At 31.2% G+C, this 27,182-nt stretch overlaps 1 protein-coding gene across 1 annotated transcript; it reads left to right on the top strand.

Annotated features, from left to right (window-relative positions):
* The first annotated feature begins 21,718 nt into the window (after positions 1 to 21,718).
* On the top strand, positions 21,719 to 23,441 carry LOC120176929 (protein CDI-like). Its single transcript, XM_039183214.1, has 2 exons — positions 21,719 to 21,853; positions 22,381 to 23,441. Exon 2 carries the CDS (start codon positions 22,408 to 22,410, stop codon positions 23,170 to 23,172), a length of 765 nt encoding a protein of 254 aa, XP_039039145.1. The 5' UTR covers positions 21,719 to 21,853; positions 22,381 to 22,407; the 3' UTR covers positions 23,173 to 23,441.
* Positions 23,442 to 27,182: the final 3,741 nt, after the last annotated feature.

Raw genomic sequence — 27,182 nt, 5'->3', positions numbered from 1 at the left:
AATTGATGAGAATGTTTTCATCTTTTGAGTCCTTTCATATGCTGCTTAGAAATACTATAAATAGGCAACTTTGGGATCATTTGTAGACACATCTAAATATATAAAACATCTTTGAGAGGTTGTTTTCATTCTTGTTCTCTTGTAGAACTTTATCGACTTCAAGATAGTCTTATAGTCTTCATCCATTCCCTTTTGTTATAGCGTTGGTTCCTAGCTCATCTATAGGTAGTGGTCACGTTCCATATCCTACCACTTCTACCTTTCCACCTTATTATATTGTTGGTTCCTGACTCATATATAGTTAGAGGGTCACAATCTATCATTTGAATTACTATTATTCTCCACGCCAACCATAAACATTCTTCACCGTTTTCGTTACATCCATTCAACCATTATCACCACCAAATTTCTTTCATTTACAATGCACTTCAACTTCATTCTATCATTTCTATTACTTTCATATACATATTTATATATACATATTTCCCTTCTTGTAACATTGTTTGTGCATTTTCAGTCTTCAATCAAAGCACTGTGAAGTTCTTACTAGAATCACGATCGGACACACTCATATATGACTCAGAACACATAATTGATATCATATCATTTGGTATCAGAGCGAGCCGATTTAGTAAGCGTATTATTTTCTCTCTCTCGGGTTAGTAAAAAATCAGAAAAAATATAAATAAAAAAATCGAAAAAAAAAGAAAAATGTTAAAGAGGGAGGGAGTAATTCTTTTCATATTTAAAGAAAAAAATAATATATATCTCATCTTTATATTCCATCATTTAATTTTATTACCTTTACTTACCATCTCTTTTCCTTGTAGCCAATTTCTTTTCATTATCCTTGCTACCAAGCCACAATTATTTCAGCCGAAGTCCACTAGACACTTATAAGCCTTGAGGAAGTTCCCAAAAGGACTTGAAATTAAAGCACAAGTAGTAAAAGGTAAGAGTGAACATTAAGGGTAAAAGCCATCCCGAGTGAAACACGAGTTGAGTGACATTAATTTTTTTTTTGGAGTGACTGCCAGGTTTTTGTTGTGTGAATTTGGTAAGGTCTCATTTTTACATTTCAATTTCTTTAATCACTAACATTCTTTTTTGATCTTTCATCTTCTCAAACCATGAATTATAAGCAACACCGGGAAAGTACATTTCACATTTTATGCCATGTGAATGGTAAAGTATGTCTTGTGATCGTTGAAGGTGGAAGTTGTACCAACCTTGCAAGTACACTTATGGTGCACAAATTGGGCTTAAGAACAATGCAACATCTGGATCCTTACGAAATACAATGGCTTATTGAAGATGAGATCACCATCACTCAACAAGTGGCCATCCCATTTTCCATTAGCAAGTACAAAGACAATGTTCTTTGTGATGTAGTCCCGATGAACACAAGCCATCTACTATTGGGACGTCCATGGCAATTTGACAAAAGGTCCATTCATGATGGATTCCTAAACCGATACTCTTTCATTAATGAAGGTAGACAAATCATCTTGGCACCCCAAACATCAGAACAAGTTAAAGAAGATCAATTGCTTTTGAAAAAGAGCATTGAAACCATGAAAAGGCAATTAGAAGAAAGCCTTATGAAAGAAAAAAACATTGTGAGGAAACAAAGGCATTCAGAGTTGAAAATGAGAGCATTGAAAAGATAATTGAGAGTGAAAATGAGCACATTGAAAAACAAGAGTTTGGTATTGAAGAGATAGTTCAAAAGAAGCATGGGAGTGAGAGAAAAGAAAGTAAAGAGTTAGAAAATTTGTTTTATACTAACCAATCTTTTCTTCCTACTCATTCTCTTGATTTACAGGATATTCCAAGAGTCATACCTTTACAAAATGATGATTCAAGAAGAATATCTATTGAAGTTCCAAAAGGAGTGACACTTGGAGTTTCAAAGGTTGAATCGCTTAAAATTCAAAGGGACGTGTTCATTGACATTCCATGTATACTCTATCCATTCGAAGAACTTCATAAAAGAGAAATTTCAATGAATTTGATTCTTGAGAATGTCAAGGGCTAAATTCCATTCATGAACTTTCATGAATTTTTTATGTTCATTCATTTTATTAATTGTGTTCGATGTTCTAACTTAGATTTATTTTGTAGAACATTGATTCATGAAATTTCTCTTGCTTGTGATGATCGATTCAAGGAGATGAAATGGGCATTATCGATCTATTCAAGTTTCATAATGTGGAAGGCCACAAAGATTAAAGTTGGCATGACCTACGTACTTGAAGGAGTTCAAAGGTCAAGACTCTCCACCCACCCTCATATTGATTCAAAGGAACACAACGAAGGAGCGCAAAGAACATATACCTATTCGGATGAACAACGTGGAAGTGAAGTGCACAAGCAAGAAAAACTTAATTCCAAAGAATCATGTTTGTACAAAACAAAAATGAAGAAGTTCCCAACTAAAAGGAATTTGAGATTGTTTTCTTCTGTAGAAAGTGTCGATTTAGGGACAAATCGCTTTAGAGAGGTAGGGGATGATGTGATCCTAACAAGCCCTAATTTTCTTTTTGATTTGATCACATCATTGAAGTTCACCAAGGCTGATTCAAAGGGAGTTCTACCTTACTTCATTCTCTACTTGCTCATTTATGCACTATATTTTATCATTCATTTGCATGATTTTGCTTATGCATGAATTTTCATGAGAATTTAAAAGTTTTCATAACATTCATTTCTTTTAATAAGTGTTTTGATCATTAAAACATTTATTGCATTTAAACATGTAGTTCATTTAGTTATTCACTTCATTCATCAAACTAGTTCATTCAAGATTACAAGTTCATTGAATAAAGTTAGTTCATTAATTAAACTAGATCATTTATTAAACTAACTCTTAATTGTTTCATGCATGTTTTCAATTAAAGATTGAATAAAGTTCACCTTTGTGTCTAGGTGCATGAGAGAAGTTGAACGGTTTCATCAAATGCAAGAATATCAGTCTGAATGTCTTCCAATTCTGGATACAATACAGACGTGTTTGGTACCAGAAATTAATTGGGCATTATTCCTCTATCTCGTAGCTTTCCAACGACTTTTGAATCACCTCAATCCGATAACGGGAGCTTGAAATATGATCGATTTACTGAAGACAGTGCAGGCTGGAATTTTGTTACGGGAATTTTATGCATGGATGATTTGGATGAGTTTGAGCCAAGGGAGAGTCTTTTCAACTTCAGCCAAGTGACAAGCCATTGAAGGACTCTTAATTCACACATTCAAGACATTCAAATCTGATTGTTATCATCTAAATTCAAGGGTTGTTCATATTTTTCAAGGGAGCATGCAATAAAGGTTGATTTAATTCACTTATTAAGACAATTTTCAGCATAGAATAGCAAGTGTCTTCCACCCCTTCGACGAAATTAAGGCCAAATTAAGCTTCAAATTGTCTAGATTTATCCCCAAAATGATCTAGAATATTCAGCCAACCTTGAAGATAAGAAGACAAAACATTCAAGTGCATTTTATTGCTAAATTGATGAGAATGTTTTCATCTTTTGAGTCTTTTCATAAGCTGCTTTGAATTACTACAAATAGACACCTTTGGGGTCATTTGTAGACACATTTGAATATATAAAACATCTTTGAGAGGTTGCTTTCATTCTTGTTTTCTTGTAGAACTTTATCGGCTTCAAGATAGTCTTTAGTCTTCATCCATTCCCTTTTTGTTATAGCGTTGGTTCTTAACTCATCCATAGGTAGTGGGTCACGTTCCATATCCTACCACTTCTACCTTTTCACCTTATTATATTGTTGGTTCCTAACTCATATATAGTTAGAGGGTTACAATCCATGCTTTGAATTACTATCATTCTTGAAGTCAACCACAAATATCCTTCACCATTTTCGTTACATTCATTCAACTATTACCACCACCACACTTCTTTCATTTACAATCCACTTCAACTTCATTCTATCATTTCCATTACTTTCATATACATATTTATATATATACATATTTCCCTTGTTGTAAAGTTGTTTGTGCATTTTCAGTCTTCAATCAAAGCACTGCGAAGTTTTTATTAGAATCACAATCGAGCACACCCATATATGACTTGAAACACATAATCGAGATCATATCAAACATGAATTAGTATATGCTACTTAGCCAGACGATATTGAAGGTAATTTTCTTAAGTCATTCTATTTTCATTTTGATAAATTTCGAGGCCAATTTTTTTTTTAAGATGGGAGAATTATAACACCCTGAAATAACCACAAATTAAAAACCCTAGAATTTGGGAATTTTCCTTTGATCCCTAAATTGATTTTAAGGATTAAATTGAATTGACTGCAACTTCGATGACTATTTCACAAGGAAACAAAATTTGGAGCCAATTTTGGAAATCCTTAGAAGTTCAGGGATTTATAAAGCAAGTTACCCAATTTCTATTTGAGTTCAACCCGAACACTCCCCCGTGCAGCTGATTATCTTTTCTTCCCTGCTTTTGTTTTCTTTATTTTTTTTCATGAAGTCGCTATGCTTCTTTCTCTTAAGCCACCACCGTCGTCGTTGCAAGGTAAGTCGATCGTTGTCTCCTCGTCGTTCCTCTTTCCTCCTCTTGGTCGTTCGGCAATTGCTAATTTCGTGGTAAGGGGGACAGTGGGCTGTTGATACTACATCGTCGTCGTTCATGGTCAGGTTTGGGTAGATGTGCACGGTGAACGACCTCGTCTACCAGGTGAAGGTCGTGCTGGTCGCTGTTGGCCGAGGCCTTCGTTGTTCCATTTTATGCTTCTGTCGTTTGCTATCTTCCTCCTTTAGTGTCATCGTCGGCCGTTTAAGGTAACGACAAGTGCGGACGTGAAATCCCCGACCCTTGGGACTGTTGCCGGTGTGTTTTCATCACCGGCAGTCCCGTTTTAAAATACTGACAATCTGCTATATTCGAACCAAACTCGTTACCTGTTCTCCAATCGAATATGAAATTATTTTATTTACTCATCGTTAATTAGTATTTTATTCTGAGGTTGGTTTATTGGGATTTAAAATCAGCCCATGTAATTTTTCAGGAGAAATCAAGTCGAGAATTGATCGTGAGTGCTAATTGATAATCTTCAGTACTTTTGGTTCCGTCATTAATTTAGAATAAATTATTAATTATTAAATATTTATCTTAAGTACTGATTCGAATCAATCTACTGTTCAGGTCGATCGTGGGAAACGTAATAATTGTCGTTAGTTATTTGTTGAGGTATATCTCTATTCTGTCCTATATTATTTTGTGATTGATTGATTATCTGACTGGAAAATTGAATTCAAGCATGATTGTTCTATGAAATTGTTTACTTTAAATCCGATTCGGATAAATTCTATTTGTTGTATGTTGACTTGTCGGATTTATATTGTATATTGTACATTCGGAATATTTGAATTATGTTGATCTGTCAGATTCGAAATATGTGTCATGCATTCGAAAGATATATATTTCGTAATATTTGGCTTTGTAATATTTTATAGTCTAATTGGATCAGAAAATCGGATTTGTATATCATTCATCATGTCATTTTGGGATGGACTCTGATAGGGATGTTGGGTGAATGTCACTTTCAGATTATGTGGTCTTTGCTTTTGTGACAGACTCCACTTCATATGGTGTGATTTGATTGTAGATAGTGTAGTTCTTGGGAACTCACTCTTTGGATGGTGTAACAGGAGTATTGTTGGATGCATAACCATTTGCATGACATTTAAATTTATGTCAAAATTATGGTTTATTATTAGTTGATTAGGATTTTGATTGTTGTTGGTTGTTCGGACTATGATATAATTGTGACTGTTTGCACTTCAGAGAGACATTAATAACTTACACCCGTAGTTTTTTCTTTTAGATTCTCAAGTTATGTGAACTAGTACGGAGATACGACATTATTCAGATTTCATTATTTTCATAGTATAAAAATTTACTCGAATTTTTTACTTCACATTTTATTAATATTTATTTGGGTAATATTTATTACGCATAAATATTTTGGGACATTAGACATCAATTTTATTTTGGACTTTGGACTTAAACTTTGAATTTGATATACGATTGATTTACATTTTAATTATTATTTGATTTATTTTATGTTACTTAAAGTATTTAAAATCATTAAATGTGAGGGTTAATTTTAATAATATTTAGGTAAGTTTTTGAAAATAAGTAAATGAATTTTCTAAATCCGACTTATTCAATCTAGGTCGGGTAAATGAGGTTACACCTGCGATTGACCCTTATCAAGTGGATCGTAATCTTGTCGGGGTTTTTTTTTTCTTGGGAAATCAAGAGCCATCAGCGGTAAAATCAAACGGAAGGGTCATAGGAAACTCGCGCATCATGCTAGGGTAAAACGTCTCTTTATTTGAAGTTTTTTATGTCAAGTGATTAATGATATACTTTAAATCTTTGTTTTAAATTTTTTTGTAAATAAATTATACTTGTTTCATAATTTAAAATTAATAAAATTAAACTATTTCTAAACTTTTTAATTAAATTATACTTTAAGCTGATATTAATTTTAAAATCAACAAAATTAATTGTTCTTCAAAACTTTAGGCTATGTATTTCTTTTATTTTTTAGGTGAGGTATACAAATGGTCCTTCAATTATAAAGTATTGTTTTATTCAGTCTCTCGATTATTAGAAATTATAAAATGGTTCATTGATTACAAGATATTGTTTTGTTGAGTTTTTTTACTATTAAAAGTTATAAAAAGCTCACTAAATTATTCATAAGTTCCAAACTCATCATTTTTTGTTAAAAAATTGATGGTGGTCTAAGCTAGACGTTAACCCACTGATTGGGATGGGAAAAAAAATCATATTTTAAAAATGTCTACTGGAACTGTCGTTGCTTTCAAGCACTAGCTTGACAATATAATATTTTAAGCACTATCACGACAATATCAAACAAACGGAATCAACACTTAAAACACAACTAAAATAATTCTGACATTACATTTTATCATATTTTAGTCAAGAAGTTAACATACAGTTCAAAAGACCGTCATTTTCTCAATGAAAAATGACAAATTTAGAACATATAAATAGTCAAGTGACTATTATGTAACTTTTAATTGTCGAGGGACTTAATAAAACAATACTCTATAATTAGGAGATCATTTGTATACTTTACACTATATTTTAACCACAATTCTTTTATAAAAAGAGTTAAAATATTAAATATAACTTAGCGACCATGTTTTTGTAAAATAAATATTACAAATTTAATTAATTATATATATATGTACATAAGTATATAGGATATGATCCCTTTACACTATGTAAAACTAATAAGTTCTATACTAATTTATATTCATTACATTTAAATAAATAAATGGCTTAGATTTAACTAAAATTTCATAAATGAATATTTTTTTTTACATAAAAGTTTAGGTAAAGGGTGGCTCCCCCGTCTAGAGACAGGACATACTTAAGATCCAATTGAGATTTACGTAAGAATTTACAGATTGCCCACTAAGAGTGACATTGATAGGATTCGAACTTGGCCTTACAAGCTTAAATTCCTGAATCTCAACCACTTGTGTCAACACTCTTTGGCTAAATAAATATCTTTTAGCTCATAGTAAAACAATATTTTTTACCTCAATCCCAAACCCCAAACCATGAAACCTTAAACCCTAAAATCTTACATCAATATCTAAACCCTAAATCTTAAACCATAAATCATAAACCCCAAGTCATAAACCATAAAACTTAAAACTTAAATCTTAAACCCTAGATCGTAAATCATAACCCTAAAAATATTGTTTTAATGTGAGTTAAAGAAATATTTTTATGAGTTATAAATTTTAATTAAATCTAGATCATTTATTTATTTAAATCTAATTACTATAAATTGGTATGAAATTTATTAGTTTTACATAGTGTAACTGGATCCTAATCCGATATATACATGATGCAGGATCCAATTGCACCTAGTGCAAAACTCTTAGTTTTACACATTTTTAGGATTGTTGGATGAGAAAAATTAAAGGCTAGGATTAATAGTAGGAAATGAGAATATTCAGTGAAAAACAATGAGTTAATCTCAATCTTTGATTTTCCTCAATCAAACAGTCCTAAAAAGGTATAAACTTTTAGTTTTACACTAGGTGTAAATGGATCTTGGACATATATAAGGGTAGGATCTAATTACATAGCGTAAAACTTTTAAGTTTTATGCCTTTTTAGGTTCGTTGGATGAGGAAAATAAAGGCTAAGATTAACAGTAGAAAATGAAAATATATTCACTAGAAAAAATAAGGAGTTAATCTTAGCTTTTGATTTTCCCTCATCCAAATATCCTAAAAAGGTGTAAAACTAAAAGTTTTACACTATGTAATTACTAATAATCTCAGTGTTTGATTTTTTCTCATCCAACGATACTAGAAAGGTGTAAATCTTAATAGTTTTACACTATATGTAAGTGGATTCTAGCCCATATATATAGGGCTAGGATCTAATTATGCCTAGTGTAAAATTAAGAATTTTGCACATTTTTAGGACTGTTGGATGGAAAAATCAAATATCAAGATTAACGGAAAGAAATGAGAAGGAAAAAAATAAAGAGTTAATTCTAGCCTTTGATTTACATCATCCAGTGGTATTAAAATGAGTGGTATTAAAATGATGTAAAACTCTTAATTACACTAGGTGTAAGTGAATCCTAAACCTATATATATAGCTTTAGGATTCTAAAATGTGTAAAACTATAAGTTTTATACCAATTTATAGCTATTAGATTTAAATAAATAAATGGCTCATATTTAATAAAAATTTATAACACATAAATAAATATTTCTTTAACTCATAGTAAAATAATATTTTTCCTTTTGGGGTTAGGGTTTAGAATTTAAGATTTAAGCTATAGGTTTAAGGTTTACGATTTATAGTTTAGGGTTTAGAGTTTAGGATTAAATAATCTATTTATATATAAATCTAATGAATATATATATATATATATGGGCAGGATCCAATCACACTGTATAATATTTTTTGTTTTACATTTTTTAGGACGATGAGAGAAACTGAAGGATGAGATTAACAGTAGAAAATGAGAAGATATTCACTGAAAAATAAGGAGTTAATCTCAATTTTTATTATTATTTCAATTCAATGGTCCTGAAAATATGTAAAACTAAAATAGTTTATATTGTCTAAGTGGATCCTATATATAATCACTTATCCAGAACATTTGACCTTACTCTTGTCTTGACCTATGAATGGAAATAAAAAGAGGACAGCTAAAGTTTTCTTCACAAATCAAAATAAAAATAGATAGAAAGGGGAAATATTCGTACAGCTAATGTTTGGCTAGCAACAAATTCTGTGGAACTTGCAAATCCCTTGGGCGCAACAATGTTAATTCCACTGTCAAAATAATTGGTTAGTTTTCTTCACAAAATAAAATAAAAACAGAAAAAGGTAAATGCTCTTTTCAGTTATTAAATTATGCAGTTGATTTTATTTCAGTCATTAAATAAAGATTTTTTTATCAATTAAGTCGTTACTATTATATTTCTATTGTATTTTGGTCATTAACCATTAAAAATATTTGTATCATTTTAATAGAAACGATGAATTTAATAATTTAATATCAATTTTATTTTGGTCACAAATCCTTAAAATTTATATATTAGATTAATTTTATTCTAAATTAAAATTATTTATAATTTAATCTTTTTATTAGAAAATCAGTCAATTTAGTCCTTAAAACACATGAATCATCATCATTCATACCACCAAATAAGAGAGGTGGGGTTCAATTGCAGATTAAGGGAGTGGACAACGTTGGCGATAAAAAGGATGTTAAACGTTAAAATATACACTAAACCCATTTGTCTTTAAAATTTCAATTTCTTAAACATGGAAATCTTTATATCAATATGATAAATTTGGTTAAAGAGACAAGTTTATTTGTAAATGCAAATTTTGTTCTATAGTAAGAAAAAGTTTAATTTTGAAAAGGTATAACAAAAATGTTTCTAAAATTTGATTAAATAGTCACTTTGACTCATCCTTTTTTTTTGAAGTATTTTGAACTTCAACATTTTATTTTATGGGGAAAAAACCTCCTTGAACGGAAATCATTAGTTAACAAACTATTAACGCTCCAAGATAGAGACTTTTTTACCCTAAAATAAAATGTTTGAGATTAAAATGCTCTAGTAAAAAGAATGAGTGTTAAAATAACTATTCATTCAAATAGTGATGACAATTTAACTTGAATCTGCCAGTTTTATAACACCCCAAATTTATTTAAAGGTTAAATTAATAAATTAAGGAGGTTAAAATCACCCTCCTAGCACTTGGTTGATTTTCCACCTTTTTCCTCTAGGAAAACATGAAGACAATAATTTCTTAACACAAGATGGGAATAAATAAGGTTATCGACGAATTTTGAAGCTTAAGGGAGAATGGAAGAACCCCAAACACTTACCTTGAGTTATGCTCTTGCTATGGATAGGGAAGATGAACGAAGAAATTAGAAAGGGAGAAGAGAAGATGAAAATGGTAGAGCCCATGCTCAAAACACAAATAAAAGCTTAAGGTATCATCTTTTTTTCTTTAACAGTCTAATTACACCTTAGGTCCCTCGTATTTTTATCCTAAACCAAAAATACCCTTTTTAAGATCAATTGGGCTCAATTCACAACTAAATAAGCCCACACTCGATCCAACGACTTTAATTATGAACTCCATGAGGTCCACATACCTCTCAAGTAAACCCGAAACTACTAGTCTGGAATTTGGGGTGTTACAACTATCCCCTCCTTGAAAGAAATTTTGTCCTCGAAATTTACTTGGACCAAACAATGACATATCCTTAGGTCAAACACTTAGAAACCTAGAAGCACCTAAACTCAAATCAACCCGATCCCCATGGAAGAAGTCCTGCAACATGACTTGTAACTCGAAAACTCACAAACTAGAGCAGCATTATGAGTCTCGTAAACTTAAGGATGCTAAAGACATGGTACTAAGCAGTAAACACATGCATGATTTCGACCAAGCTGTTGAATGCATTATCTGAATGGAACACTGACTAGTATTTGGTCTCACATAGCTATTAGACATTCATTAACTGAGGGAATATGTGCTTGACTGAAGATACTTTAACTTAGAATACTTAGTATTATTACATCAGTTGTAATCCACTCTAACGAGTGTCTTTAGGTATCTTTGGTCATTTGTGTCCCTTACGGACTAGGTTCCACCATTACGGGTCATTCTTAGCTTTTATGGGCCTTAAAAAGGTTAAATCTAACCATCCAAAGTGAGCAATATAGATACTCTATGGTCAAGTATCGATACCCCTATGAGTATCAGTACCAAAAATGGCTTATATTTATGAAAATTTGGCCCAATATCGATATTGTTACCCTAAGTATCCACACTGAAAGGCAGTATCGATACACTCCCTAGCAGTATCAATACTCCCAACTATTTCCCCCAAAATGTATACTTGTTCATCCAGTATCGATATTGTTCCTCCAGTATCGATACTTGAACCCTTAAATATCTTATTTAAGCTCAAAAAACACCAAAAAATCATCCCAAAGGTCTTAGTTTGCTTTTCTAATCATGTGCTAAACCGTTAGGAGGTTACTAAAGTCTTAAAGTGGTATAAAACACATTCTTTACATCTAAAATGTCATTTAATCGTGAAATCAAGTATAAACTTTAAAATGCTTAAATACACAAATCTTAGTAATTCTTCATATTTATGAAAGCCTTAACAATACAAAGGATTATAAATACACTATCTTGATTAAAGAATCCTGAAATGAAGCTCCTTTCGCTAGTAATCACTCTACTTATAGAACTTGGTTGATTTTCCACATTTTTCTTCTAGCCAGACATGAAAAGAATGATTTCTTAGCACAAGATGAAAATATGGAAGGTTGCAGACAAATTTTGAAGCTTAGGGGAGAATGAAAAAACCCTAAACACTTACCTTAAGTTATGCTCTTACTATGGAGGAGGAAGATGAAGGAACAAAGAAGAAAGGAAAAAGAGAAGATGGAAATAGGAAAACCTAATCCCAAAACACAAATAAAAGCCTAAGGTGTCATATTATTTCCTTTAATGTTCTAATTACGCTTTAGGTCCATCGCATTTTCATCCTGAACCAAAATACCCTTTTTAAGATCAATTGGGCACAATTCACAACCAAATAATCCCACACTCGACCTAATGAATTTAATTACGAACTCCACGAGGTTCACATACATCTTGGGTAAATCTGAAATTACTTGTCCAGAATTTGGCGTGTTACAAATGTGTTGCCTATTTAATTTTTATAAAGTAAATATATTTATATTTAATTTAAATGTATAGAAAATATAAGTGATGGATTTGATTGATAAGAGAATTTGAGTTGATTTATTTATTTATATTATTATTATTTTGTTTAGATTATTAGGAATCACCCAATTGAGATATTTTTAAGGTTATTTTAGGGTATTATATGTGGTTTTACTCGTATGTTGTGGGAAAATAGTCCCAATTTTATTGAAAATTTTGAATCCTAATTTAAGATCCCAAATCTCAAAGTCTTAAAGTTATGAATTAGGGTTTTTTTGGTCAATAGGGCACTCAAAATAATTATTTGGCCCAATAGGGCACCTCAAAAATTATTTTGGGATATACGACATTTTCTACAGTGCAGGGTGAATGGGATATAATTTTTTTTATTTCAGGCCCAATATTTTAATATTTCCCATGGAACTTGTCACCTCGACGTGATAAGTTCCATTAAAAATTACTTTTTTAAGATTATTATGTGAATTTTTATTTAAAAAATACAGCGAAACTCGTCACCTTGAGGTGACGAATTCCTTAAAATATTTTTTGTTTGCTGAAAAGAATAATAAACTATGAACATTAGAGTAGACCTTCAGAAACGCACATTAGGAAGAAAAAACTACAAACTTAATACATTAACATAAGGACGTAAATAAGACTAACCTTATGAACACCATAACATTAAATAAAATCATTAACATCATTATTGATTAAGAAGTTTTAATCTTCGTAATCAATAGACTCGTCAGAAGTAAGATTAAGTACTTCAATTCCCCATTCTTTTTGTTGTTTTCATTCACGTATGAATTGGAACGATACTTCTAGGTCTCCATCATCTATGTTGTTTCTTGGTCATTTGTATGAGTTGGTGGGATATTTAAGCTGGAAACAAACATCCTCAATTGTACGAGGAAGGTCAAGATCATTGAACTCTACAAACAAATCGACATTAGACAAAGAGTGATATAAATATGTCTCAATCATGCCAGCAAGGTCTACATCATCTCTTAGATGAAACCTCGTGCATGATACATGAAATTTATAATATAAGGAAGATACTCTTTTACTGCTTCCGAGTAGAACTCTTGTTTCTATAATGACCTTCAACTCATCTAGTTGAATATTTTTTTGGGAAACACATGGTTATAGATTTGCAATTGTAAAAAATAGTTGCACAAACAGTTGACATTTTTGAAAAAAAAACTCAAGCTTTTGAAGTGAAAAATTGAAGGTGTCTTATTTTTTTGCTTCAATACCATAATAAAATGGCTTTCAACTAACACATATTAATAGTTGTTGAAGATGATTAAATGAGCACTAAAAAGTTGGTGAAATGTTGCTTGAATTCTCAATTGAATGAGCTCTGAAAAAGCCAACTGATGCATTATTTCTTCATTGAATTAGCTCTAAAAATCTAAAATGGTGCATTGTTGCTGCAATGAATGACCTCTAAAAAGTAGCTAAAACGATGCATTGATTGAGCACTGAAAAGTAGCTGAAACAGTGAACAATTTGGTCTGGATAAAATACACATTTTTTATGATTTGAAGTGATAATTCAACACTAGAAAGGTTTCTGATTTGAGTTGATAAATCACTAAAAAGTTACAGAAAATGATCATGCACCACTATTTTCACCTATTTTCTGAATAGTTGTTTTAATTCTGCATTGAATGAACTTTGAAAAAGCTGAAATGGTGCATTATAGCTACAATGAATGACCTCTAAAATGAAGCTAAAACGGTGCATTGATTGAACACCAAAAAGTAGTTGAAATAGTGAAAAATTTGGCCTGGTTAAAATACATGATTTGAAGTGAAAATTCAACACTAAAAAGGTTTCTGATTTGAGTTGATATATCACTGAAAAGTTGCAGAAGATGATAATGCAACACTATTTTCACCCATTTTCTATATAGTTGCTTGAATTTTGCATTAAATTAGCTCTGAAAAAGATGAAATGGTGCATTATTGTTGCAATGAATGACCTCTAAAAAGTAGATGAAACTGTACATTTATTGAGCACCAAAAATGGCTGAAACATTGAATACTGAGATAATATTTCACTGGAAAGTTGTTGGTAGGTAAATAATGTAAGGTCGTATTTGTTTTAAATTGGCTCACTTCAGATGAATCTTCACGAGGCTTCTTATTTTTTTCAATTGTATTGAATAAGAAAAAACTAATCACTCTCTAAATCTATGGCAAATAAGTTTTTCGTAGTCGTCCACCCAAATGACCAAGTTATTAAAACTGAATATGGAATTTAGTTTATCTCACAAAATTATGTGAACATGATGTTCCCGGTAAATGCAACTCATGGGAAAATGAAGATGAAAATCGAAAACTTGCTTTGTTGTTGTAAAAAATGAGTCAGATGAAACGTGGAATTTCTTTCTGTCAAACTTGCACTCCCATGTTGTCACCCAAGATGGTGTTTGTATGATCTCATACCGTTCACCTGGGTTGTTGGTCACGATCGACAGACCGAGAAGTAGGTGGTCGCCTCCTCATATATTCCATGCGTATTGCATACGCCATATTGCTTCAAAGGCTATGACGAGGTTCAAGAATAAGAAGATAAAGAAATGGATTATCAGCATGGGTAACTTATTCGGTTTCACATTTCATTTTTTGGTTTTGGTCTTTGTTTAAAATTATTATACTTATACCTAACTATTTTTCCAGGCTGTGCATTATTACAACCGAGCTTCCGTACAATATTGGAAAATTTAAGAAAGTATGGAGAAGTGGTGTATAACTTTGCAGCTAAGATACCTCGGGAAAGATGGGCACAATCATATGACGATCAAGGTCGACGTTACGGTCATATGACAACCAATTTTGTGAAGCATATCAATTTAGTGCTAAAAGGGAGTAGACATCTTCCGGTGGAAAGTATTGTTCGAGAGACATACTTCAGGTTGGGTAAAGTTTGGGCAGAAAAAAGTGCCCAGGTAGAGGCAATGTTCAACGAAGGTAAAAATTGGGCTCTAGATATGGAAAAAACAAAAAATCAAAATCATGCAACATCAATGCATGTTCGTAATTTCACCAAACTGTAATATGATTATATTATCCAAGCGTTTGTTCGACCACATGAAGGTGAGACTTCTTCCACCTATACTGGTAATCTGAATAGAAGATGATGTGATTGTGGTCGATTTTAAGCCTTCAAATACATATGCGCTCACGCAGTTGCTTCATTTATGCATGTGAATGTAAACACATACATATACGCTAATGATTGTTATAGCTTGCATACTATGCACAACATATACATTTACGAGTTCAAGTACCTCCTAAACGATGCATATTGGCCACCTACTGTCTCTGAAGAATGGTTGCCCAATCCGCAATTGTGAAGGAAGTGGAGGGGTCATCCTGAATCTAGTCGAATTCATACTGATATGGATGACCCTCAAAGAGAGCAAGGTCCGCCAAAGCTATATGGCTACTGTAGAGGTAAAGGCCACAATAGGAAGCATTATCCATATCTCCCAAGATAACGAGCAGTCTGATAAATCCTTTGTAATCGTATTCCCATATTGTGCCGATTTTACAAATATCAATGATAATTTTTCAGTTTTTTACGTTTCATATATAATTGAAACCTATAACGCTTAACTAAAATCAAATTCACACATTTATTTAAAACATTTTCAACAAAATAAATATCTTTTCCTCTCAATTTTTACATAATTTTTCTTATTGCCATCCCTTTTGATGAGTCGTTTGCTGGGTCGCCTTGGTAACTTTTCATTCTTCTACTTCTTCTCATTATCTTTCTTCTTCTCCTCCTTCTCCTCCTTCTTCTTCTTATTCTCCTCTTCCTCCCTTTTCAAATCCTTATATTGATCAAGGATAGACTTTATTGATTCTTTCACTCACTCCTCATCTGAAGATGAGCTTGAATCCGCATCATCTGAAGAGTAATTAGACCAAAGATGATCTTCCAAAAATTGCTTGAAATATTCTTTCCACAAGTGCATGTTTTGGTTCTCCTATAACTCTATTAATAAACCCAATTCCTATTTATAGACGAGTTCTGACAGCTCTTTTTCAAATCTAAAACGACTATAAATTTTTAAACCTAAAGAACTCGTCACCTCAAGGTGACAAGTTTCTCTGTAATTTTTTTTGAAAATAAAAATTAAAATAATAATATTGAAAAAATAATAATTTTTTAATGGAACTCGAGGTGACGAGTTCCATGAGAAATATTAAAATATTAGACCTATAATAAAAATATATATCCTATGAAACTCGTGAATTTGCCCTGCACTATAGAAAATGTTGTCCAAAATAATTTTTGAAGTGCCCTATTGGACCAAAAACCCTATGAATTAGAGCACTCATCAAAACAATAAAATTGACCAGCACTTCACACATTGAAAAAACTCGATTTCGAGCCCAACCAAATCCAATCAGTCTAGTTTGATTTTGCAGCCAGCCGTTGGTCTTCTCAACTGGTTGCAAAACCAAACTGGGCTGATTGAATTCGGGTGGGCTCAAAATCAAGTTTTTCAATCCGTGAAATGTTGGCCGGTTTTATTGTTTCGATGGGTGGTAGTTCATGGCTTTAAAAATTTGAGATTTTGGACCTAAATTAAAATTCAAATATCCAATAAATTGGGACTATTTTTCTCACAGCACACGAGCAAAACCACATTTAATACTCCAAAATATCCTTCAAAATATCTCTATTATTTGGTTCCTGATAATCTGAAGAAAATAATAATATAAATAATATAAATAAATTAATCAAGTCAAATTCTCTTATCAATCAAATCCAACACTCATATTTTATATACATTTAATATAAATATAAATATATATTTACTTTATAAAAATCAAATAGCCCACCTTAATTTCTTAATTTAACCTTTAAATAAATTTGGGTATTACGGGTTCTGACCCGACCCAACTTGATAGAGTCGATTTTTTTTAAAACAAATTTGAGTTCGGATTGGGTCGGATTTAGGTGTAGGGTGAAAAAACCTCGACCCGACTCGAGGATAATAGTGTAATTTCTTTAAAAAATTATTTTTTAAAGTAAATCCTTATTTTATATCAGGTCGGGTCGGAGTCGGTGAAAGATATATATTTTTTGGGTTGGGTCGGGTCGAGTGGAGGATATAAAATTTTTAGATCGATCGGATTAGGATGGACGATGTAACACCCTAATCCAGTTAAACCCAAAGATCCCCGGATTACAATGTTATGTGGGACTACCGAAATAGTGACCCAAAAATTTCTTTAAAAAACTACTTATAGTTCACTGAAAAATAAATCAACCATAGTGATAAAATAAAATGTGATAATAACAAAGGTTTACAAATCGATGGAGAGTTCCCAAAATACATCCACAAAATACAAATATTGAGTACCAAATAAAGTTACAAATGAATACAAAAAGGGTCCATAATGGTACATGCCCTCTAAAGATGACTTAAGACATAGTCTGAAGGTCTCTGGAAATCTGGTCTAATGTACTGGAATATCTGATGACAATAACTCCCCACGAACTACCCCTAAGAACATGCACACGAAAACACACATTCCGAATACTGAGCTTAAAGCTCAGTGCCTCACTAATAATTGTATTATACTACATGTAACCATTAAATGAAGTGACTAGTGGCGCAGGTCTGAAACATGCAACTACTGAACTACTGTCTGTGGATGACATCATGGTGCGACTGAGGGATCTGTATCTCGGAGCTCACACACCCCTCTAGCACTATTGGTATACTCTCGGTACACCAGGGTGAGATCCGGAATCTACATCAAAAACATACATCTGCCAACTTACTACGTCGAGTCTTGGCGCATCTACCCCAGTCGACTACTGAAGTGCTTTGGTACTGACTTGGATATCCACTGATTGTCGTATTATGCTAAGAAGGAACTCGGGTGTCTTGGTTATTTTCCGAGCGTCAAACAAGGCTAGTTTTATGTGACCTAGCTATTACCGTTTCTATTGTTATGATATTAGTTATTGTTATCACTTGAAGTCTTATTTGGTGTTATTCTGAGTTTATGGGGCACCTCAACTCTAATCCCTTAATCCTTGAATTATTTATCTAAATCTATTCGTGGGTACCAATACTGACCCTTCAGTATCAATACTAGACTTTTGTTCCCACCTGTTGGTATTGATACCCCCTGACTAACGTGACTTTTTTATTAAGGCAATATCGATACTCTAGGGTAAGTATCGATACTCTGGTGCTGGGGTATCGATACTTGGTTGAGTATCGATACCAAATTTTGGTTTGATGTTTTGAAAAATACTCCAACATCGATACCCCTATGGGGAGTATCTATACTTCTGCCCTGGTATCGATACACAATGAATGAGTATCGATATTACCCTTATAAAAATGCATATTTCATGCCTGAATGATGAACAATATTGATATTGTTCTTACAATATCGATACTGTCACTACTGGGTGCTCTGTTTTCGCACGAAAATCCCTTCTTTCTACCCTAAATACCCATTGAGGTCCCCGATTGATGCTTAAATATTTTATTTGATATTAGGGGTCATAAAGAGTCTGTAAGAATACTGAAAACACTCAAATAATGCAATCTACCGTGATCATGCTTCAGGTTTAGACACATACACAACTCTCACTTAATGAACTACATGTGGTATAGATAAGTTAAGAGTGAGTTACCTTGAGTGTATATACTGCTAGAAGTGCTCAAAGCTTAGCCCAAGGTAAGTTTATATTTCTTTCTAGCTTGGGAGCTTTCTCCACCCTCTCTCCCTAAGCAAGAATCAATGAATAAGGGTTAGCTGAATGTAGAGGTTTAGGAGTCTGTAAAAACATTTCCTAAACTTATAAAGCTCTGGAAATGAATTAAAATCTATAGGTTGGTTTAAACCCTCAAAACCCATTTTTTAAAACCATGGCCAAACTTTGATCTTGAGGTCTCAAAAGGAAGCTCTAGAGGTGCTGAGTTTGGTTCTTACCTTTAGAATGTTGATTGGGTTCTGAAAATGATAAAGTTTTTCCCTTTAATCTTTAGAGAGAGAAGAAGAATGGGTTGAAGAAGAAGAGAATGGGACAAGCCTTGTGAAGAAGAAGGGGACAAATAACATACATGATCTCACCAAGTTTTAAATTATTTTCAACTTTATTTTTGAACTATGGTATAATTACCTCATTGGTCTCTCTGATTCTGACTGCAGATTAAAACACCCATTTTTAATCTCTATTGGGCTTTACTCAAGCCCAAATCCACCTCAAATTAGGTTAAATCTTCCTACAAGTTGGAGGCTTAATCCAAGGCCTATCTCGGGTTAGCCCAAATCTCTTAGCCCAGGATCCGGGGCGTTACAGAAGGTACATATTTTCAAGTAGGTCGGGTTGACCAGAAACCTGACTCTAACCCAAGCCGTTGTCATCCCTACATTTAAACGTTACAAGTCTTATTGCCCCATTTAAACATAAAATATTAAATTAAAGTACTTTAAAAACAAAATAAAATTCAAAATGATATTTATAAATGTTGAGATTACTTTTTTGATGTTAAGGCATTTGAAAAAGGAAATTTTTACAACACTCGACGAGCACTGATGAACATCATCACTAATGATGAGTATCATTAATTTAATTTATAAAAATTTAAAATTCTAAAGGACTCAATGTATAATTATAAATTAGTTAAAAATTAAAGGTAAATTATTTAAAATAAAGGGTAAACTATACCAATGACCACCTAACTATTACCCCTTTTCATTTTGACCACCATTTTTGAAATTTTGTCAATCAGGTCACTCAACTATTTAAATGCATTAAATTAAGCCACTTGTAGTTAATATTTAATGGAGAAACTGATGTGACAGTTGGTATAATTACACATTTGATCATTGCTACTTATATATTCTATCAATTTGGTCGTAATTTTAATTTATTAAAATTAAATATTATATAAAATTATTAGATATATTTATAATTTTATTTTTTATAAAATTATTTTGAGAATAAAGTATTGATTAAATTATAAAAAATAAAGAATAGATTTTAGGATAGAATTTACAAAAAGAATTGCAATAAAAGTTCAATTTGAATAAAATATAGGGTAAATTAGATATTTAGTCACCTAATTATTCATGTGGTTTCGTTTTAGTCACCAAACTATTTTTTTTCAAAATCATCACTAACATTACGTTTTTGGTTTCATTTTGATCAATAACCGTTAAAAATTAACTGTAATGTTAACATGTCACCATAAGGTAATATCAGATTATCATTGAAAAATAAAAAAAAAATGTCAAGTCAATAGTTCTGTTAATTTTTAACAATAGATGATCAAAATAAAATCAAAACCTAACATTAGTGAAGATTTTGAAAAACAAATAATTAGATAACCTAACATAACCAAAATTATAGTTAAGTGATTAAATACATAATTAATATATTTTTAGTTTAGAAACTTTCTCTACCCGTGATAAGATAAAAGCTTTTAAAATTCATATTAATTTGGAGTAAGCACAAGATGATATATGTTCTAAGATAACTCTCAACCATTTGACCGCAACTCATAATCCATAAAATTAAATGATTTACAATGATAACTTTTTTATTATTATATATTTCTTTTCTTTTCTTTATTATTATTATTATTATTATTATTATTATCTTAATTCATTTTTTGTGACGATATAATTTCTAATAATTTTATAAAGTACATAATGGACATATTACATTTAAGTAAATATAAAAACTGTTGTTGAATCAATATTTTTATATCGAAAGATATAGCGATTGAATTGATATGATAAAATAAAATCAATTATTTTTATTTTAATTTATTAAAATTATGACCAAATTGACATAATATATAAGTAACAGTGACCAAATGTGTAATTATACCAAATATTTTAACTATCACATGAGCTTATCTGTTAAATATTAACTGTAAGTGACTTAATTGAATGCATTTAAATAAATGAGTAATATGATTGATAAAATTTCAAAAATTATGGTCAAAATGAAAATGGACAATAATTTGATAGTTATAGTTTACCCTTTATTTTAAATAATTTAACTTTAACTTTTTAACTAATTTATAAATATAGGTTAAACTTTTAAATAATTTTTTATAAATTAAATTAATAATATTCATCGTTAATAATAATCATCGTGTTAATATAGCTTAAAGAGTCATCTTTTGGAAAATATGCTTCAATATTCGAAGTAAAGAATAACATACATAATTTTACTTATAATTTTAGAAGGGGGAAAAAGAAAAACTAAACTAAAATATTCAATTTCTATGGCAAATAATTGAATTTTGTTTGGGTGGTTTCCTGCCCTCTTCTTATATAAAAGCACCAATAACTCGTTTCAACGCTAAATCCTCGCACCGACACCCAAACCACAAAAATATGCGGTAGATTTCCATTTTTTATGATATTCTTTTAAGTCTCATCTCTATAAATTCTTCTTTAGAAACTTTTCTTCATTGTCAAGAACTTCCGATATTCACGTTCCCTTTTCCATTCACAGGTCAATGTCTCTCCTTTTTCTATTTTCTTTTACTGTTACAGATCTGATTGTTTTCTTGCTCATTGTATCACATTTTCTTTTATTATATGGACGTTTCTACTTAATTTCAATATTTCTATTTTTTTTTTATTTCTGGTTGTTTAATTGATTGGAAGCACTGGGTTGATTGCATTTGAATCACTTATTTCTTTTCGGTTTTCCATCTATGCTTTGGATTAACGCGTTTGGTTTTCTTCTTAATTCATAGTGTTTTTTTTTAATTTTTTATCCAAGCTCTCATTCTCTGTCTCTCGTATCTGTCTGGAAAACAAAATGAAAGAGCAATTCCTGAAAATTTCCGTGCTTGGTATTGTTTGGTTTCCAAGAATCCGCAAGAAAAAAGGGTTATAAATTTGAGTGCCCCATCGTTTTATTGATTTACCCTCAAAATCAGTAAAAATCCCCTTTCTTGAAATTGTTTAGTAACGAGTTTAGGGAAAATACTGTACTAACTGCAATTTAATTAAAAAAATTTAAAAATTGTGCAGATCTTTGTTGTTGAACCTGCTGCATCTATGACTACGGCTAATGGTAATGCTCCACAAGTGGCCAACAATGGCGATGCAGGCAAACCCTTCAACATTTTCATTGGTTATGATCCGCGTGAAGATGTAGCATATGAGGTATGTCACCATTCTATCCTGAAACGTACTTCCATTCCTGTTGAGATCACACCCCTTGTTCAATCAGATCTTAGGCAGAAAGGCCTTTATTGGCGCCAAAGGGATCAGTTCGAGAGCACCGAGTTCTCCTTCTCGCGGTTCCTAACACCCCACTTGGCGAATTATGAAGGCTGGGCAATGTTTGTTGACTGTGATTTCCTTTACTTAGCTGATATCAAGGAGTTAAAGGATTTGGTTGATGACAAGTACGCAGTCATGTGTGTTCATCACGATTATTCCCCGAAAGAGAAAACAAAGATGGATGGTGCTGTGCAGACTGTTTATCCCAGGAAGAATTGGTCTTCTATGGTGCTATATAATTGTGGTCATCCAAAGAACAAAGGGTTGACACCAGAGGTTGTCAACAACCAAACCGGCGCTTTTCTTCACAGGTTCCAGTGGCTCGAAGACAGTGAAATCGGGTCGGTCTCGTTTGTTTGGAATTTCCTCGAGGGGCACAACAAGGTCGATGGGAACAACCCCAATACGTTTCCGAAAGCCATACATTATACTCGCGGAGGACCATGGTTCGAGGCATGGAAGAATTGTGAGTTTGCTGATCTTTGGCTGAAAGAGATGGAAGAGTGCATGAAAGAAAATAAATCGAATTCGAGTTAATTGAACTCTAAACATGGTTCAGTTGTATTTTCTAGTATCTGCTCAACTACAATGCCAATTAATTCTTGCTGCAGTATTATTATTATTATGATTTCTAGATATTGATTTTTTATTGTGAATCCTAGAGCTAAATATGCTTTAGGGAAGAGGTGATTTTCTCTATGGTATTATATCCCATAAGTGTTTGCAGGCTATATAGTAATGCCTCGTATATGTATTTTTCAATGATTTATTTGTTCATCTAACCAATGAAATGATCCCTTGATATGTTATGCAGTATGATCAATGGTTATATGTTATTCATTTTTTTCTTATTTGATAAATTGTGTGGCCATTTTTCCTATGATGGGAGGGCTTTCTCTACTTTCACTTTTCTAAAATTGTATTGCCAATTTCCAGGTTGATGGATGGAATTCTTTACTAAATTTACTATTTTTGGTTGGTAATGGTGAGTGAATCATAGGCTTGTTAGTTTGCAAACGTTTCAAATTTCTATTTATTTTAAATAGTAGCTCAGATCATTTGGTGCATGAGGTGGCTTTATTATTCAAATGTGTCGATTTCATATATTATTTATAACACATTTTAGAATTTATTTATTAAAATGGAATTTTTTAACAGTATGTTGTAATTGTGAGTTAGTATATGATCATAATTTTTTGGGTAAACTACACGGGTGACCATTAAACTATGGTTAAAAATTATTTTGACCATTCCAACTTTTCAAATGGTTCAATCAAGTCATTCTCCGTTAATTTTTAACAGAGATAGTAATGTGTCTGTTAATAAAAATGGCATAATACACATTTGGTCCTCAATATTTAATCATTTTGTAAATTTGGTCCTAATTTTAATTTAAAATAATTAATCCTCCAACCTAGAGGTGCCACATGTCATCGCATGATTGGATAATTAGTTTTTTCAAAAGACTTTGTTAATGTTGCCAAGAGTTTTAGAACCAAGGACCATTGGTTCCCCTAAGCAAGGCTTAACTACAGGGCTAACCACTACACATGTTATTGTATTGCAAACTCATATATATTGCGTTTCTATTATTTTACACATACACATATATATTAAATTGTTCAAACAAATCTAATAAATAAATTATATTTTCACAAATATATATAATTTAGGTAATACAATATTTATAAATAAAAATGAGTTTTATATTTTTATATTTTCAAAATAAATTAAATTCTTCCTAATTATTTTTTAAATAATTATATATGAATTATATTTAAAAAAATAAAATTATATTAAAAATTCATTAGAGAATTCAAAATCACAAAAACAACTTAAATCATAAAATAAATTTATAATATGAATCTTAACTATTTGCTTTCAAAATTAAAAAAAATATTTCTCATTTGCTTTATATTTATAATCATTTAAAAATAATTGTGAAAAATAAAAAATTAATTTAATACAAAAATATAAATAATTAAACTCATTTTTATTTATAAATCTTGTATTACCTATAATTATATATATATATGTGTGTGTGTGAGAGAGAGAGAGAGAGAGAGTGTGTGTGTGTGTGAGAGAGAGAGAGAGAGGGTGTGTGTGTGTGAGAGAGAGAGAGAGAGAGAGAGAGAGAGAGAGAGAGAAATATAATTTATTTAGTAGATTTGTTTCAACAATTATATGTATATATTTGTATGTGTGAAATAATAGAAAACACAATACATATAATAGTTAAAATATTAAAATTAATTAAAAACAATCCCCAATCATGCAATGACATGTGTCACAATAATATGTTGACATGTGGCACCTCCATATTTGAGGATTAATTATTTTAAATTAAAAATAGGACCAAATTTATATAATAAGTAAGTATTAAGGACCAAATGTATAATTGTGCCATTTTTATTAATGGACACATCACCATCTCTGTGAAAAATCAACAGAGAGTGGTTTGATTGAACCATTTAAAAAATTGAATGGTCTTTTTGATCAAATTAAAACATCAATGGTCAAAATGATTTTTGACATCATCCGTGTAGTTTACCCTAATTTTTTAACCAACTTTTTATTATACGCATATCTTATAAATATATATTACTACTTGAGTTCAGAATTTTTAGGAAAAAATGAAATTTCCTTTAATCGTTGAGTTCAATTGATGTGTTATATTAAAATGACATTTATTTCCGTTACATAAGGCAAAGGTGTATTCTGTCAAGTGACTACTAAAAGTTATATTTTACAAAACAATCTCATATACGGGGATTGTTTCAGGAAAGACGGACTAATATACGGTTAATATATGGTGTTATCGGATACATTAAAAGATATTTGATAAATTCGGTTTAGCGCTACCGGAAATATCGAGTAATAATAATGTAATAGGTGGAAATCATGAAGAAATATTAAAAAAATTGGCAACCGGCAAATTTAGCTTGTCGGTTTGTGTCGATACTTTATAAAAATATATTGATCCATAACAATATAACATGTAAAAAAATGACAAAACCGGTCTATAAATGACAAAACAGGTAAAGCGCTATCAGATATGTTGATAGTGTCGATACTTTATTATAAGTATCGACACTTTTAGAATTTAAAAGAGAAGAAGTTATAGCGCTGATAAAGTGTCGATACTTTATAAAAATGTATCGATCCATAACAATATAACAGATAAAAATATGGCAAAACCGGTCTCGAAATGACAAAATCGGTAAAGAGCTACCATATATGTTGAAAATGTTGATACTTTATTATAAGTATCGACACTTTTGAAATTTAAAAGAAAAGAAGTTATAGCGCCAATAAAGTGTCGATACTTTATAAAAATGTATCGATCCATAACAATATAACAGGTAAAAAAAATGACAAAACTGGTCTATAAATGACAAAACAGGTAAAGCGCTACCGAAAATATTGAAAGTGTCGATACTTTATAAAAATGTATCGATCCATAACAATATAACAGGTAAACAATGACCAAACCGGTCTATAAATGACAAAACAGGTATAGCGCTACCGGATATGTTGATAATGTCGATACTTTATTATAAGTATCGACACTTTTGGAATTTAAAAGAGAAGAAGTTATAGCGCTAATAAAGTGTCGATACTTTATAAAAATATATTCGATCCATAACAATATAACTGGTAAAGATATGACAAAACCGATCTCGAAATGACAAAACCGGTAAAGAACTACCGGATATGTTGAAAGTGTCGATACTTTATTATAAGTATTGACACTTTTGGAATTTAAAAGAAAAGAAGTTATAGCGCCAATAAAATGTCGATACTTTATAAAAATGTATCGATCCATAACAATATAACAGGTAAAAATATGATAAAATCGGTCTCGAAATGACAAAACCGATAGTAAAAAAGTGTGCTTGTGTGGTCATTTTTATTTCATAATTTTCATTTTTTTAATACAAAAGTTGGATATTTTGAGCAAAACCCAGTAAGAAAAGAACAGAAACTTTGCAGTAACAAAAGAATAACATCGGGAAACCCACCATGTTATCAGTTTCTCAAAGAACAAAAACCCAGAAACAGGTAAATTTACAATGCAACGGGTAAAAATATACTGGTTAATTAGCAAATAAGTTTATATTATGTATCGATACTCTTTAAATATGTGTCGATACTTTTTTCCCAAAATGAAAGCACAACGTGCACGCATAAAGTGTCGATACATTTAAAATTGTATCAATCCCAAAAACATCAAAACCGATAATTATAATGTAATAGGTAAATTTACAATGTTACCGATTTAAATATACATGTTTAGTTAGAAAATAGGTCAATATAAACGCTACCTATTACATTATATAAACATTACCTAATATATTATTGTACTTGATAATATTTCCGGTTAAATAATATAACATAACCAGTCTAAATTTTAACCGGTCACTTGTTTAACAGGTAACGCCGTTTTTAGCCTTTTTTTAGACGCAGTACAGCAGAAGTTCCCCATAAACGGTAATAATTTCGTTAATTAATATTTCGATTTTCATTAAAGATGTGATTGGTCAAAT

This window comes from Hibiscus syriacus, unplaced genomic scaffold (genome assembly GCF_006381635.1).
Source record: "Hibiscus syriacus cultivar Baekdansim isolate YM2019G1 unplaced genomic scaffold, ASM638163v2 tig00112261_pilon, whole genome shotgun sequence".
NCBI lineage: Eukaryota > Viridiplantae > Streptophyta > Magnoliopsida > Malvales > Malvaceae > Hibiscus > Hibiscus syriacus.
This window is presented reverse-complemented; position numbering and strand designations above follow the sequence as displayed.

Bases quoted from the DNA above. Each gene is read 5' to 3' on its own strand.
- LOC120176929 (XM_039183214.1), top strand. From the start codon at position 22,408: ATGACTACGGCTAATGGTAATGCTCCACAAGTGGCCAACAATGGCGAT.